This window comes from Canis aureus, chromosome 2 (genome assembly GCF_053574225.1).
Source record: "Canis aureus isolate CA01 chromosome 2, VMU_Caureus_v.1.0, whole genome shotgun sequence".
Taxonomy (NCBI): domain Eukaryota; kingdom Metazoa; phylum Chordata; class Mammalia; order Carnivora; family Canidae; genus Canis; species Canis aureus.
In genome coordinates, this window is record NC_135612.1 from 38,779,313 (window position 1) to 38,795,302 (window position 15,990).

General features: G+C 41.7%; 1 protein-coding gene and 1 long non-coding RNA gene across 6 annotated transcripts in view; one reads left to right on the forward strand and one right to left on the reverse strand.

Moving 5' to 3' along the window:
• Nucleotides 1–771: 771 nt before the first annotated feature.
• LOC144296127 (uncharacterized) lies at nt 772–3,721 on the reverse strand. Its single transcript, XR_013363286.1, has 2 exons — nt 3,150–3,721; nt 772–2,260 (listed from the first exon to the last, which is right to left on the reverse strand). It is a non-coding gene; the product is annotated as an uncharacterized LOC144296127 (long non-coding RNA).
• The window catches only part of MTMR10 (myotubularin related protein 10), a 52,789-nt gene continuing 38,611 nt past the window's right edge, over nt 1,813–15,990 (forward strand). For 2 of the 5 annotated variants that reach the window (XM_077869008.1, XM_077868999.1), the window contains exons 1-2: nt 1,813–2,084; nt 3,710–3,770. Coding sequence is in view for 2 of the 5 variants with exons in the window: in XM_077868984.1 (XP_077725110.1) it covers nt 3,437–3,505; nt 3,710–3,770 (130 nt within the window). In the remaining 3 variants the exon portion in view is untranslated. Of the gene's footprint in view, nt 2,085–2,947; nt 3,168–3,421; nt 3,506–3,709; nt 3,771–15,990 lie in introns of those variants that run through there. The other 3 variants (XM_077868988.1, XM_077869003.1, XM_077868984.1) reach the window with 3 other exon arrangements.

Consider the following 15,990-nt stretch of genomic DNA (forward strand, 5'->3'; position numbering starts at 1 on the left):
TCATCCTTTTTCCATGTTTTATTTTTCTGCATGGCTCTTATTATGATCTGACATGTTATATATTCATTTTTTATGTATCATTCTATCTATAATGCCATAAGTAGGAACTTTGTCTTCTTGACCACCTGAACATTTTTTTTTAGCACAAAGGTAGCACTCGATACAAATTTGATAACTGAATGAATATATAAAATACCTAGAATATAACAGGTATTCAAGAAAGGTTAGCACTTTTTTTCTTTTCATAGGGGAAAGGAAGTGCTCTGTAGGGAATACCAATATCTATCATGACAGAACCAATAATAGAATAGAATAAAAAAAATAGGAGAATAAAATAGTGGCATTAGAGACAAAAGAAGAAGTAGTCAAAGTATCAGGGAGGTCAGGGCTGAATAGAGGCTGTAAGACTAGTGCTATGGACTGCACTGTGTCCTTCCAAAATTCATATGTTGAAGCCGTGTCCCCCCAGTGTGACTATATTCAGAGAAAGGATCTTTAGGAGGTACTTTTTAGTGAGATCATTAAAGGTGGGATCTGGATCCAACGGGATCAGTGCCCTTAAAAGAAGAGATACCAGACCACATGTGCTTGCTGTGTCTCTCTCTCCCACTCTCTCTCTGCTTTTCCCACCCTTGGGCCTATGAAAACACAGCCAACCAACATTGGCAAGCAAGTCCAAGAGCTCTTAGGAGAAATCTAGCTTGTCTGTACCTTGATCTTAGACTTCCCACCTTCTAGAACTGTGAGAAAGAAATTTCTGTTGTTTGAGCATAGAGTCTGTAATATTTTATTATGGCAGCCCAAGTCAATACAATTAGGTATCTGAAAATGTCATAAAATTTAGTGTTAGGTTAATAACAAATCTGGAAATCAAAGTTTTTCTACTTTTCAGTTGTAGGGTCACGTATTAAAGTTGTAGATCCTAAGAAAATCAATATGACAAAACCCAAATCACAAAGTCACTCAAGTAGAGAGAAAACCCACATATTGCTTGAAGAGTATTTGTGGAAAAAATATCCATTTTCCCCCAGTGTTGAGACATAATTGACATATACTGTGTAAGTTTAATATATATATATATATATATATATATATATATATATATATATATTCTGTATAAGTTAAGATGCATAATGACTTACATATACTGTGAAATGATTACTACAATAAGTTGAGGGAGCATTCACCATCTTAGACAGACACAATAAAGAGAAAGGAAACCAAGAAAGCAATTTTCTTGTGATGAGAACTCATAGGATTTGCTCTCTTAACAGCCTTCCTATATATATCATACAGCTGTATTAACTATACATTATATCATGCTATACATTACATCCTTAACATTTATGTATCTTGTAACCAGAAGTTTGTATCTTTTGATCACCTTCCTCTAATTCCCCCTCTCCTACCCCTGCTTCTCTGGTTACCACAAATCTGATCTTTTTTGCATGGATTTTTTTTTTTTTTTTAAATCCAGTTCAGGTAGAAAAATCAGACTATTCATAAAAATTTTTAAATGTATGTACACAAGTGTTTTTAACACCTATAACCAAATGAACTTAACACTTTAAGTACAACTTTGGTTCCTGAGCAAATGAAATCATTTGTTACCCAAACAAATGAACAAGACAGATCAGTAGGGTTTTCAACCCAGGATAAATTATTTTCAGAGAAAAAGCAAACTTCGGAATCTTAAAAACTTTTTAATGTTTCAATTAGCATTGTCAGTATGATTGTGATTCATCTGGCCACATCACAGCTTCCTTGTGACATCAGTTATAAAATGCTGGACTAGGGTTTTACTCTTCAAAGCAAAATTAAGCCTCAACTAATAGATTCACCAAAATGATACATCACGAGCCTCCTTCCACCAAAGACTGCTCCGGTTCAGAGTTAAGAAATGCCCTGCGCTCCATATGCTGAAATTCATTATCTGTTCCTTGCAATCAATGGGCAGATTATTTGGCCGATAGCCTGCCTGAAGGTCCTCACACTGCTAGACCCTCTCTCTCACGGGGCTTCTGATCACTTCTCTGCTCATTAGTATCTGTGCCTGAGAGGATGGGCAGGAAAAAGAAAGGAAGGTAACTTGCTTCCCATCTTCCCCCCACATTACATTTTAATAAGGAGGGCAGAAGTTCATAAACGACGTTGAGGAGTCTGGCTGGCCGCCAGTGTCATCTGTCCATAGTCTCGCGGCCGCGCATCCCACGGAAATCAGCGGTCCGCTTGGCTGGTAGGACATCCCGGCCTCAAAGCTCTGCGGAAAGACAGCAGACGGGAGGATGGAAGAAAGTCTTCCCCGCTCGTGGGACTTCTAAGAGAGCTTTATCACATGAGTGCAGAGAGCACAGGCCGTTAGATCCTGGTCACTGCTGGCAGCACCTGTCCTCTCCCCCAGTGGGTCCCTCGCACGCTGGGTGCGCGAGGTGACTGAGCCCAGGGCACCAGAGTCCCCTTCCCCAGTGCCCCGGGCTCCTCCCGACGACTTAAAACCCGCAGTGACTGCGCAAGCTGGGTGACGAACGAGTAGCAGTGCAAGCAGCTGTCCCAGGAAAAGAGAGAGCGCGGAGCAGCCGCGAAGGACGGGGATCCGAGCCCAGGTCGCCGGCCCCCTCCGGCCTCAGCCGTGACCCCCGCGGGCCGCCGTAGGTCCCCGCGGCGCGCCGTGATCCCCGCGGGCCGCCGTAGCACCGCCGTACCCCGGCTGCGCTCCCAAGATGGCCGCCGAGCCCCGCTCCCCCCGGCGCCCTCGCTGAGGTCCCGGCGGCAGGCGGGCAGCGCAAGCCTTGCCTCCCGGCACCAGCGCGGCCTAGAGGCCGGGAGCGGCCGGCCGCCGGCCTCGCGCGCACCGTCTCTCGGGGCGGGGCGCCGGGCCCCTTCCGGGGATGGGCTCCGGCGCCCGAGTCGACCCGACTTGGCCCCGGCTCCTCCCCGCTCGGGCGGGCGCTCCGCGGTGTCCCCGCCCGTCAGTCCGCCCGGCCGGGGTGGCCGCAGACGGGGCCTGGGCGGCCGCACGGGGAGCTCCGACCCCGGGGCGTCGGGAGGCGTAGGCGCTACCGCTGGCGGGCGGTGGGACCCGGCCAGAGCGAAAAGGCGGCGACACCATGTTCTCCCTCAAGCCTCCCAGACCCACCTTCAGGTCCTACCTCCTGCCGCCGCCGCAGGTAAACAACCCTCTCCTCGGAGCTTCCGGGGAGGCTCCCCGGGTCCCCAGCCGCGGGGTTGCCGGAGCCCCAGCGGCGGGAAACGCACCTTCTCGGGAGCCCCCACTGGCTCGGTGGAAACTTGTGCAACTTCTCCGCAGCCATTCTCTGCCCCGAGACCTGTGCTTCCTAGTTTGTGCGTCGAGACTCAAGGGAGCGAGCGTTTGGGGTTGGATTTATGTAGTAGCGCGCCTGGCAGTCGTCCGCGCGGTGGCCTCCAGCTTGCTTGTATGGCCCGTGGGCATCCGGTGGAAGGGGTCACCTGTCCGGAACGTGAACACCTGGGAGCGGCACAGGCGGTTTGCATGCTTTTGTTAGACTTCCAGTCGACAATGAACAGATCTTTAATAAAAGATCTGGTAAAACATGTGAAAGATTTTAAGGGGGCGGGGGAAATAGGTGTCTGTTGTGTGTGTGTCATCACTTAGAAAACAAAAGTTGCTTTAGTATCTCACGGGGGAGGAAAAGTTTTGATCCTGATTTACTTTGCTAATGTATTTCAGACTGACGATAAGATTAATTCGGAACCGAAGATTAAAAAACTGGAGCCAGTCCTTTTGCCAGGTAAACATCAGAGTTTCAACAGATACTTCAGCAATGTGTTCTGGTTCAGGATCATTCTACCAACTAGTACCATGAGGTTAACTTCCCCCTTGTATTTATTTTAAGCTTTATCCGGTTAAAAATCTAACTACAGGGCAGCCCCGGTGGCCCAGCGGTTTAGCGCCGCCTTCAGCGTGGGGTGTGATCCTGGAGACCTGGGATCGGGTCCCACGTCGGGCTCCCTGCATGGAGCCTGCTTCTCCCTCTGCCCGTGTCTCTGCCTCTGTGTGTGTGTGTGTGTCATGAATAAATAAATAAAACCTTAAAAAAAATTTAACCACTGAGATGGCAGAAAAACTTCGTTAGAACTAAACAACAGCAACAAAAAAGTAGTGATTAATTGGTGTTTGTCCTTGAAAATGTAAGCACCCTAGAAGGCTGTCAAGAATATCAGTACCTCGTTTCTTTTTTTGTCTCCCGAAGTGTTCATTTTTAAAGCAATCATTATTTGGTTAGGTAGTGAGAGTACTCTTTGCCCTTCATGTCTGCAACTTCATGCGTTAATGATTAATAGATCATCATTTTAATAGTATGAAAAGCAACTTTTATTATGTTTGGGTCTCTATACCAATAACAAAGCATAGTGAACTTTGAATTACTTACTTGGCAATCGTTTTTTGGAAGGTGTCAGCTGTGTTTGCAAATTTACTTGTTTTTGTTTAGAATAGGGTTTCCCAACAGAGCTTCTGTTGATGTTTTGGGCCTGATAGTTTTTTGTTACAGGGACTGTCCCATGCATTGTAGGATATTAAGCAGTATCCCTGGCCTCTACCCACCAGACACCAGTAACTCCCTTCTCCACCTCCTAGTTGTGACCACCAAAATGTCTCCAGATGTTGCCAAAACTTATTTTTAATTCTTTGCCTCTAGGAGCAAAATCTTCTCCCAGTGGAGAAGCACTGGTTTAGAACAAAATTTACTTGAGAACACCTTAAGAGGTAGAGGTAGGAATTGGTGATAGATAGTTGTTTAGTTTTAAAGCATCTAAAATATTATTTGATATATATATTTTAAAGATTTTATTTATTTATTCATGAGAGACACAGAGAGAGAGAGGCAGGCTCCATGCAGGGAGCCGGATGTGGGACTCGATTCTGGGACTCCAGGATTACGCCCTGAGCCGAAGGCAGACACTCAACTGCTGAGCCACCCTTGCGTCCCTTAATTGATATTTTGAATTGTATAACAATACTATGATTATTGGGGGGAGTAGCCAGATACTTAGGAAAGCCTGTTTTAAACCTGGAATCTAATCGAATATCAATTTGTGTGGCTACCCTCAGCATTTAAAAATCTTAGTCATTACTTAATGCTAAATCTAGTAAAATGATTAGAACTTTATAGGTAGTAATTGAACAAATATGGAAACTTTAAATTTTGTGCTTTAAAATTTTAAATGTTGGGCAGCCCTGGGTGGCTCAGCGGTTTAGTGCCGCCTTCAGCCGGGGATGTGATCCTGGAGACGTGGGATCGAGTCCCACCTCAGGCTCCCTGCACGGAGCCTGCTTCTCCCTCTGCCTGTGTCTCTGCCTCTCTCTCTGTGTCTCTCATAAATAAATAAACAAAATCTTTAAAAATAAAATAAAATTTTAAACGTTAAGCAGGAACAAATAATATTACAGTCAATCTGTGGTTCAATATTATGGATGCTAACTCTTAAAAATTGTTTTTAGACTTTATTATGAGAGTCATTATAAATATTTTGGCTTTACTTTGTTAATGCTTTTCATCAGACCAGTGTGTACTAAATAATCCTTTGTACTTTGAACAATAGAATTAGTATGTAACCTTTACTCCCTGTGCCTACTTGTTTGAGCCTTAGTCACTCCAGGCATTTAAGAGTCAGCTGTGGGGAAAAGTACTCATCTTGAGTGCCTGGGAGCTATTGAACTTTGGCTTCCTTTACTTTGTCTGAATAAGGCCCTCTTCTGATGTTATGACTTAACATTAATAAACAACAGGTCTTAGGGACAAATGATAGTGCTTGATTTCTTTAGGATTGACTTTTATATTTAAGATATGCTTACGAAAGTGTTACTAAATATCAGTGGGTTTGTAGAACTTCACACTGATGGAGGAGTATCCTTTCTGTAGAATTCACTAAAAACTGACCTTTCTACTAAAAAGTCAGAGTTTTCTGGGGGAAGATAAGAACTTATTTACTGACTGGAAGTGGTTTATGTGTCCTAGAAAGGGCAGCTAAATCTAGATATTGTGGTTCGTGTTACTTTTTCTTGCACTGGCTCTGGGTATGCAAACATGATGGCTCTGGTACCCTGGATTTTGTTTGCAGCTAACCTGTTTCTTAAAAAAACATTTAGCCAATCCTCAATGAATGTGTCTTTTGCCTTCCTTCCTCATCCCTTCTGTTCTTCTTGGCCTTCCCACACACTCCCCAGTTTCCGCCTATCAGGCACCCCATTTTGGTCTGTTTCCTGCTTTCCCTCTTGAGTCGTGTTTCTGACTAGCAACCTCTGTTGCTCCTCCTTTGCCCTGCATCCTACTGCTCTGCTGGTGAAATCTGGAAGACAGGTGGAAAGTGACTGAGGCATTGGTGACCTGAGGACCTGGGCTAGGTGACGGTTTTTACTAAGAGGGCTTAATAATAGAGTTCTTGCCATAGTTATATCAGAAATCAAGAGGAAACTTGGCCAGGTCATCTGTGGCTTTACACAGGCACATGAACAAGAAGTAATTGTTCAGAGATCTAGTATTGATGTTATGCTTTGGCATTCAAGGGTTCAAGCATATCCTACTTTAGTTGCCCAAAGTTTGAGTTTTTACAAGCAGATGAAAATTAGACATGAAATGAATTGTTTGTGTATAGTTACTGTGTGTTCCTTTGGAACTTAAAAAGGGTAAATTTAAAATGATCTTTGTTTCTTATTAAGTGAAGAAAATAGAAGAAACTGGTCATTTAATTTAGACTGTGCTTTATGTTAGTAATTTTCAATTAGCCTGGTTCATGAACCTCCTTGAGATGGAGGTTGTACCTAATTCAGCCTTGTGACCTTGATGTCTAGCATAGTGCATTGAGATGCTGATAGCGTGAATGACTGAAAGAACTCCTCAGAACACCAGCTTGAATTGTTAACCATAGCCATGTGCACATGCAGACAGACCGGCTCTCTGATTCAGTAGTAGAAGACTGTACTATTTTATGCCTTGTGTCTCTGCTGTCTCCCAGAGCCACACTTCTTAAGAGAATTATTATCTATGCCTAGAATTGAGATATAATACCCTGTCAAAGCAGCTAGCTTTGCCTGGGCTTTCTCTCCGTTTTCCCATCATTACAGAAATCTTATTGTTTTAATGATTATATTGTATATGTGTAAAATCAAATCCTTTTGAAAATAGGGAGAGTTTGAATTTTTAAATGCATGTGTGTTCATGTATATTCCAGCATGTATTTGTTAGGGCGAGTACTACCAGACTATCTTCATATAGGTTTTGGGGAGGTGAGGCAGAAGGAGAGGGAAAGAGAATCTGGGCATGAAGCCTAATGTGGGACTCGGTCTTAGAACCCTGAGATCATGACCTGAGCTGAAATCAAGAATTGGACGCTTAACTGACTGAGCCACCCAGGCGCCCCAGACCATGCTCCTATCTTGTTTCAGATAGCTGCTGGACTGGTGAAGCAGTTTACTGAGGATCTGGGCTGGGTGCCTGGCTCTGTGCTAGATGGAGAAAGTGCTAGAGGAGTAGTGTGCCTGAATCACAGCAAAGCCTGTGGACAGGTAGAAGATAGTGATCTGTATCACTGTTTCCCCAGTCTGGCTGGCATCAGACCCAGATGGAGTTTTTACCAGCCCTTGGTCAAATTGAGAAAATCAAGAAAAATGCAGCTTTTCTCCCACAGGGCTGAGTTGACTTAAAGGATTATCCTGTATTCTGAGATTTTCTGAAGGATTCTGAAAGTCCTTCCCACTTTCCTGGTGTAGATATGTTCTCTGTTAAATGATGGTGATAGTAGCTATGGCTTTAAAGAAGGTTTTAAGTTAGCAAAATAAAAGGTTAAGAACTCTGTGTTGGTTGCCTGAATCAGGTAGTATACCTCATTTGTGGAATCTGAACTAGAAACTATTGATGAGGTTTTTATATCATAGAATTTTTTTTTAGATTTATTTATTTATTTTAGAGAGAGAGAGAGAGCGCATGCACAGGTGGGAGGGGCAGAGAGAGAAGGAGAGAGAATCCCAGGCCTACTCCATGCTGAGCACAGAGCCCATTGTGGGGCTAGATCACAGGGCTCTGAGATCATAACTTGAGTCAAAACCAAGAGTTAGATGCTTAACGGACTGTACCACCCAGATGCTCCTCATAGGTACAATTTATTGAGCATTTATTTACACAGAAAACATCAGGAATTTTGTCTGCCTAAGCGTCTTTTCACTTTTTCTGAAAAACTGTACCCTCTATCTTTTGACGCATTGATCTTCCCCATCCCCACACCACCTTGGATTCTAGTGTGGCCAGCAAGGATAATAACCCACCCGCAGACTGCAAAAATGAGCACAGTTCTGCCTCCTGATATTTTCAGATCGGTACCAAGGGAAGAGATCGCTTTTTGGTAATTATGCCCGTGGCCATAGCTCCAGAAAACCTGCCCCAAAGAGTAAAGTCACATGTTTTAGAGGTAGAGGCACAATACTGAGGGGGTACTTCTAAAGGTTCAAGCTCCTAGGCTCTATTTCCTTGAAATCTAGCTAACAGAAAAGCCACAGAATTCTTTTTGTAAGCTGTAGGCACACTTTTGATACTTTCAATTAAAATCCTTATTTAATACATAGCTTTTAGGTTACTCTTCATTTCTTCTTGTGCCAGGTGAGAAAACTATAGTTGCACATGTGAAATAACTTGCACAGTATTGCACAGCTAGCAAGGGCAGGCCAGAATTCTGAGCCTGACTCCCAGGCTATGCCTTTAACCAGTAAGCAGCAGGGCCTACCTGACCACACTGGTGACATTAGGGTACAGATTTATGCTTTGGAACTGGAGAGAGGGTGGATTGGATATCTGCCTAGAAGTTCTTTAGTGAGGTAAAAAGAGTTCTGTCCTTGGCTGTACCCTTTCCACAGCAGTGACAGATTTTGACCCAACTTGAGGAGCAACTTTTAATTTTAGCTGCCAGAAAACGGACTGCCCTGGGAGGCAGTGGACTTCCTGTTGCTGGCTGTGCCGAAGCGGAGGCTGGTGAAATGCCAGCGGCTTTGTGGTGAGGTTGGGAGATTTGCAGTAAGTGGGCTTGTTGGCCTTTTCTCTCTTCTAACACTTGGATGGGATCTTGTTAAGGATCTGCCAGGTAGAAGGGAGAATGGCTTGAAACACTGTGGCTAACAGTAATGACTTGATTGTTCCATAGGTATTGAATGCATGGTCCACACTGTCTGGTGGAGGAGTAGAAAGCTAAAAGAAAAGTTGGTGTCCGGCCCTCAGAGAGTTTTAGTTCATTGGGGGAAATGCTTCAGAAGAGCAGAGGTTGTGAGGGCTCAGAGGAAGGTCACCAAAGTGAAATTTGGGGTTGAGGGAGTTGTCAGGAAATGACTTCTGCTGGGCATCTCGAGTGCCTCCTGAGCCTCAGCTACTGTGCTAAGGCTGTGTGTTGGCTCAGCTCTTTCCCCCTTGCCATCTGTAATGCCAGCAGCACTTTCAGCATTGAGATTAACTGTTAGGTCGATAATGAATGCACTCATTGTCAGAGTCTTTTGTAATTGGATCAGAAAAGCATACGACCCGAGCCATCTGGAAAATGAAAATAGCTATTGTTGAGTAGATGTCCTGTTTATTTTTTACATATTCACTGTTTAGATCATTTATGTACTGTTCTTGTTTTCTGCCTCACTAATTCGTATTTCCTCACTGGCATGGTAAATCCCTTACAGGTAGATGTTCTAACATCTTTTGGGTGTTTAACATTTTGTGTTGTTTTTTAATACACCTTTTTGTACATCGACTTTAGAGATGATTATAGACTGATTTTTTTGTAGTATTTTAATTCATACCTATGTTGCTTTTAAAAGCCCAGAAGGATGTGTAACTCCATTTTGGAGCTGTGAAGCAGGTAACCATCATGTTTATCCCTCCCCTAGAGAGCCTTCAGGGCTGTCCTTAGGCTGCCACTGCTGTTCCGTGGGCCAGCATTTTGTTGCTCGCTTCCTCATTTCTGACCATCAGTCTCTCTGCACCTTAGCTCCTACTCAGAATCTCTGCCATGAATTTACACGTGTAAATCCTGCTTACCCAAGATAAAAACCCAAGTTCTGTAACCTCTGCAATTTGCCAACACTCCACCTTGCTTACCTGTGCCCTGTTTTCCAGTGTTGATACCTGCTTCAGTCTCTCTGGTTCCTTTCTCTCTCCCAGGTGCCCGGTTCCTTATTTAGGACGTTATCAGTGTTGTTATCACATGTCCTATGTCAGTCCCCTTCTGCCTTTAATATTTCCTTCTAGTTTCTTCGCAGGGTCTGCACTTCTAACCCTCCTTCAGCCTGCATTGTGTGTGGCACTTACTGGACATGCTCCTTGATTACAGGCTTTTTTTGTATCGTGTGACCTGCAAAATTGGACCCTTGGTACCCATGATGGCTTCAGACATTTTGTGTTTGTCTTCTATGCAGTTTCACCCTCCCTTAATAATTTTTAGGCCATTTTAATTCCTGAATTTATCTACAACTAGGGTGACACCTGGTCCCACTTTGCCTGTGAGTGTCATGGTATTAGTGCTGAAAAGTCTCGCATGTCAAGAATCCGCTCAGTTCCAGACGGCCAGTCACCATATGTAAAGCCATATATTGAATGACGCTTTTGGCCTAAACATATTTCATAGGCTAGTTAGCCACTGTATACAGTAAGGCTTTTTCTGTAGCTGTTTTCCAAGCTAAAATGTATGGGGATATGTATTTTTATTCATCAACCACTTATTTATTGACTTTGTAAATGTGTAAGGCATTACAAAAGGTAACACAACAGGATTTTTTGGTTCTCTGGAAGTTAAAAACTATCTTAGCTATACCATTTTTGGAGATTTATTAATTTTAATTATATTTCCTTGTTTATTTTTATGGGTGGAAGGGTCTTGAGAAAACAAATTTTGGTGATTTCTTGATTCCTTCCCAGGTTGTAATAGAAACTCCTGACCCATCATCTGATTTAGCTAGCTTTTTCTGTGGTGCTTTTTGCTTACCCTACAGTGAAACAAATTTCCTACTTTATCTTCCATGAGGCTTCCCTCCAGAGCTGTGCTGGAAAGTGCTTGGTGGTAAAAATCCTCCCACCGGGGCTGATTGCAGGCTGTCCACTTGCGGGCACAGAGCTGGGGATTGAGGGTGTCGGGGGAGGAGGAACTGGAGGTTCTCATGAGCCAGTGCAAGGCTGACACAGCCCTGCTTTGCCACCTGACAAGCACAGGAGTACAGTCTTTGGGAAAACTTCATGGTCTTCTGGAGTTTTGAAGCTTTTGTTAGGTGTTTTCTTTCTTAGGGCTTTCTAATTTCAGATGCAGCAAGGACCGTCTCAGTACTCCTCTATTTATGTTTCTGTTCTCTCTAGGAAGAGGCCTTTTTTTTTTTTTTCTCCCCTTTCCTGTCTGTAAGCTAGTGTTCTGTCTCACAGAATTGCAGTACTTGCAGTAGCTGCAACAGCTCCTACCCAGTGTTACTGCTTTATTATGGAATATGAGCAGAAAATGATTATGAGAGCTGATAGCCGTGCTACATGATCCAAATATTTTAAAGACTGGTTCCATGTGAACATAATTTACTGTTATCAAGTAAACCTCAAGCCAGGTTAACTTGACATTTACTTAATTATATGCTTAATAATAAGACCCAAACAGAGCATCTCTCCAGAAGTGCCCTCCTTTTCATCCTCCCCTCCATCCCACCTGACTTCTCTTCCTCTCCCAAGGGCTCATTCCCATTTTCCCCTCTCAGCATTGTGTGATGCTTCAGTTGCCCTAAAAGACCATAGCCCAAAGAGTCCCTATTCAACTTTTGTTGTTGTCGTTACTTTTATATTTCTTGTCCAGTTTTTTCTCAGTTTTATTTTTAAATAAACTTGGATTCATAAAACAGTTAAATAAACTCATGTTAAATATCTTACCTGACATTGTTAAATTTAGCTAAATTAAGAAATTAGCTATGCTATTAACTAAACTTCAACTTTTCACATTTCCCTAGTTTTTCCACTAATGTCCATTAGCTATTCCAAAATGCCATCGGGGTACCATAGTGTATTTAGTCATTATGTCTTCTTAGCGTCTTTAGTCTGGTAGTTTCTCTATTTTTACTGATGGACTGATGAATTCTTGCATATTGGTGCCTGCATCCTTTTGAAATGTCCTCCCTCCACTATCTCCTTCCTTACTTTCTGGCATTCTGGAACTACCAGAGACTCCCTATTCATGTTGAGTTGTCTCTGCTGCGGCCCTGGAAATAGCTGTTTCCACAAGGATCCCAGGTTCCTGTCATTGGAGAACGACACACCAAGATCTGTGTGCTGAATGTGCTTTGTTGATGGGGTGTCACTGCTTTTAGGCCTGTAGGGGCCAGAGTAGAAGATATGTACCTGTATTACTAACTCACATATATACACATCTCTTTATGTTTCTGTATCCATCTGAATTTATATAAAAGTTCTTAAGAAACCATGTCAAGCTGTTTCTCTGTAAAGTATCAGGCAGTAAATGTTTTGAACTTTGAAGGCGATAAAGTCTCTGTTGCAAGTACTCAGCTCTGCTTTTGTCCCCTGAAAGCAGTCATAGACAATACACAAATAAGTATGGATATGTTTCAGTAAGTTTTTTTACATAAACCAGGGCTAGACTTGGTCCATTGGCTGTGTTCAGCCAACCCCTGGACTCATTAAATGCATTCTCCTTTTTGTCTCATTCTCACTGCATTCATGGGCTTGACATTTTACATTTGTGCCGTTAGTAAGAGGATCACATTGCTAGAGAAGGAGGGCTGTCCTTGAGTGTGTGCATCATAAATACAATTGGCTGATGGTACTATGAGGCTGCCATGCCCTGTCTCACAAGACCTCCATCTCTTTTCATTACCATGTCTTCTCCAATTCTCAGGAATCTAAAACAGGCCTGTGGTATGGCTTTTTTTTTTTTTTTTTTGAGTAAACTTTTGAGTATAACATACATAAGTATAACATAACATACATGTACATAACATACATACATAACATACATTTAAAGTTACAACTGAATGAATTTTTGTAGCATTGTTTTGAGAGTCCTTGGGTTGATGAGTTTGCTAGTTAAGTGGCACAGCCTGAAATGATATAGGTTATACTTGGTGAATCAGTAGTTGTAGTATGAAGTCAGTGTTACAGGAGTATGACATCTAACTGTGAATGTGAATAATAATTTAGGTGGTATTTTTTTTCTTTCAAGTTAAGCTAAGGTTTCTTGGTGGGAAGAAGGGTTGAGTATTCACTAGCCCACATTCTGATAATTGGGAAGCATTGGGTTCAAAGAGCTATATGGAAGATTTAAATTTTATGTATTTAAATTATTTGATGAATAATTCATTTGATGAATATATATTTTTGTCATTTCAAATTTTTTTCTCATCAGAATCCAGTTAAGACTAGTACCTTGAATCTTTAATTCAGTTTTGGTGCTTACTATTTCTAGATACAGTATATTTAATTTTATGTAAGCATAGAGAAACAAATACTGGATTTGAGATCAGAACACCTGGTTATAAGTTGAAAATTTACTTCTTACTATTTTTTAAATCTCAGGAAAGTGATATAACTTCTTTGGGTCCAAGTCTCTTATTTCTCACACCTTATGGGTTGTTGTAAAAATCAAATAGGAAAAATGTTGAGAAACTCTGATTGGTATATTTTACAACTCCGTATGTGTGTATAGGGAAGCATAACAATTCTGTGCCTTTTTTCTGACTTCATGTGAGTATACCCATTAGTCTATCTCCTTACCCTCTTGGATAAGGTGTAAGCATAATATGACCTGCTTGGTCATATTAAATTTGTGATTTCTCTTCTGTCTAGAGCACCTTCTCTTCTATTGGTGGTATTTGCCTGGTGAACTAGGGAACAGAGAAGTGATTTAATTTGTTCACATCTTCAACACTCATTTAATAGGCACCTACCTTGTGCTAGACATTTGTCTAGGAACTGAAATTTCAGCATTTAGGAAAAATCAGTCCGCCTTCTACCCTCATGAAGCATATGATCACGAGGGTGGGACAGGTAGTGATTTAAATATATATATAAAACTGTAGCTGTATAAATGCTAGAAAATACAAGTATATGATGCTAGGATTGAGGAATTTAATCCAGGCAGGGAGATTTAAAAAAAAAAGAAAAGGAATTTCTGAAAAAGTGATTAGGCTAAGGGAAAATATTCTGGGAAATGGGAACAACATGTGCAAAGACCCCATCCAGTGAAAGCAGTATGAGCCTTAGGCATTATCAGGGCACTGTGATGTGAGGGTGAGGAAGATAGTAGCAAAGAGCAAGGTCACAGGTCATGTGAAGCAGGCTTGTCTTCAGTATGGAAAATTACTCAAATGATTTAAGCTGAGAATTTGACATGAGTAAATTTGAATTGAATCATCAAGTAAATGGTAGGTTGCTGTTCTTAAAATAATTTTGTGTATTTTTAAGAACTTTGAATAAGGGACGCCTGAGTGGCTCAGTGGTTGAACGCCTGCTTTTGCCTCAGGGCGTGATCCTGGATTCCCAACATCCAGTCTGGCGTTGGGCTCCTTGCATGGAGCCTGTTTCTCCCTCTGCCTGTGTCTCTGCCTCTCTCTCTCTCTGTCTCTCATGAATTAATAAATACAATCTTTAAAAAAAAAAAAAAAAAGAACTTTGAATAAAAGTTGTTATTGCAACTCAAATTTATTATAACAGTTTTATTGAGAGAAAGGATCATTTTGAGACTGTAGTTGCTTTCTTGAATTGGTAGGTATCTGGGGCTTATCAGCAAACAGGTCCTATCCACCACTGTTAAGGTTTTTATGATAAATATAGATGAAGTAGATGAAGTACCCTCACTTTTCTACCATTGACCCTGAAGGACAGATTGCTTAAAAATGTCCATGGGTCTAATTGAGTTTTAGATCTTGAAATTAAGGTTTATTTTAATGAAGACCACACTTTAAATAAATTATTCCTTTCAAGGCACATTATATTTTTATTATTATTATTTACTTATTTTTTATTGGAGTTCAACTTGCCAACATATAGCATAACACCCAGTGCTCATTCCATCAAGTGCCCCCCGTCAGTGCCCGTCACCCAGTCACCCCCACCCCCCGCCCACCTCCCTTTCTACCACCCCTTGGTTCGTTTCCCAGAGTAAGAGTCTCTCATGTTCTGTCTCCCTTTCTGATATTTCCCACTCATTTCTTCTCCTTTCCTCAAGGCAGGTTATAAATTTTGTTTTGACCTCTCACTTTTTTTAATCTGCCCTTTTAACTCTAAAACTATATTTTAAAGTTTTGTTGCCAAGTAAGTTATAATTTGGGTACAGAGAGAAACTCACTTTGGCTTTATGGAATATACCCTATTTTAAGATTTTTTTTCTAAATTCAATTTATTTAAATTAAAAAACAAAAACCCAAACCACCCATTCCTCCCATCCTCCACCTCTGGCAAACACTAAGTAGTTTTCTGTGTCTAAGACCTTGGGTTGTTTTTGTTTGTTGTTTTTGTTCGTTTTTTTAGATTCCACATATAAGAGAGATTATACGGTATTTGTCTGACTGATTTCAGTTAGCATTTAATGCTCCCAAGGTGCATCCATGTTGTTGCAAATGGCAAGATTTCATTTTCTTTTATGACTGAATAATTGAAGTGGAATTGTTGGATCATATCGTAGTTATGTTTTTAATTTTTGAGGAACTTTATACTGTTTTCCAGTGTCTGTACCAATTTACATTCCCACCACCAGTGTGAGGATTGCCTTTTCTCCACGTCCTGGCCAACAGTTGTTATTTCTAATCTTTTTGATAATAGCCATTGCAACAGGTGTGAGGTGATGTTTCATTGTACTTTTTGATTTTCATTTCCCTGACGATTAACAATATAGAGCATCTTTTCATGTACCATTGGCCATTTGTATGTCTTCTTTGGAGTAATATTTATTTAGATCTTCAACCCATTTTTAAAATCAGGTTTTTTTTGTTTTTGCTGTTGA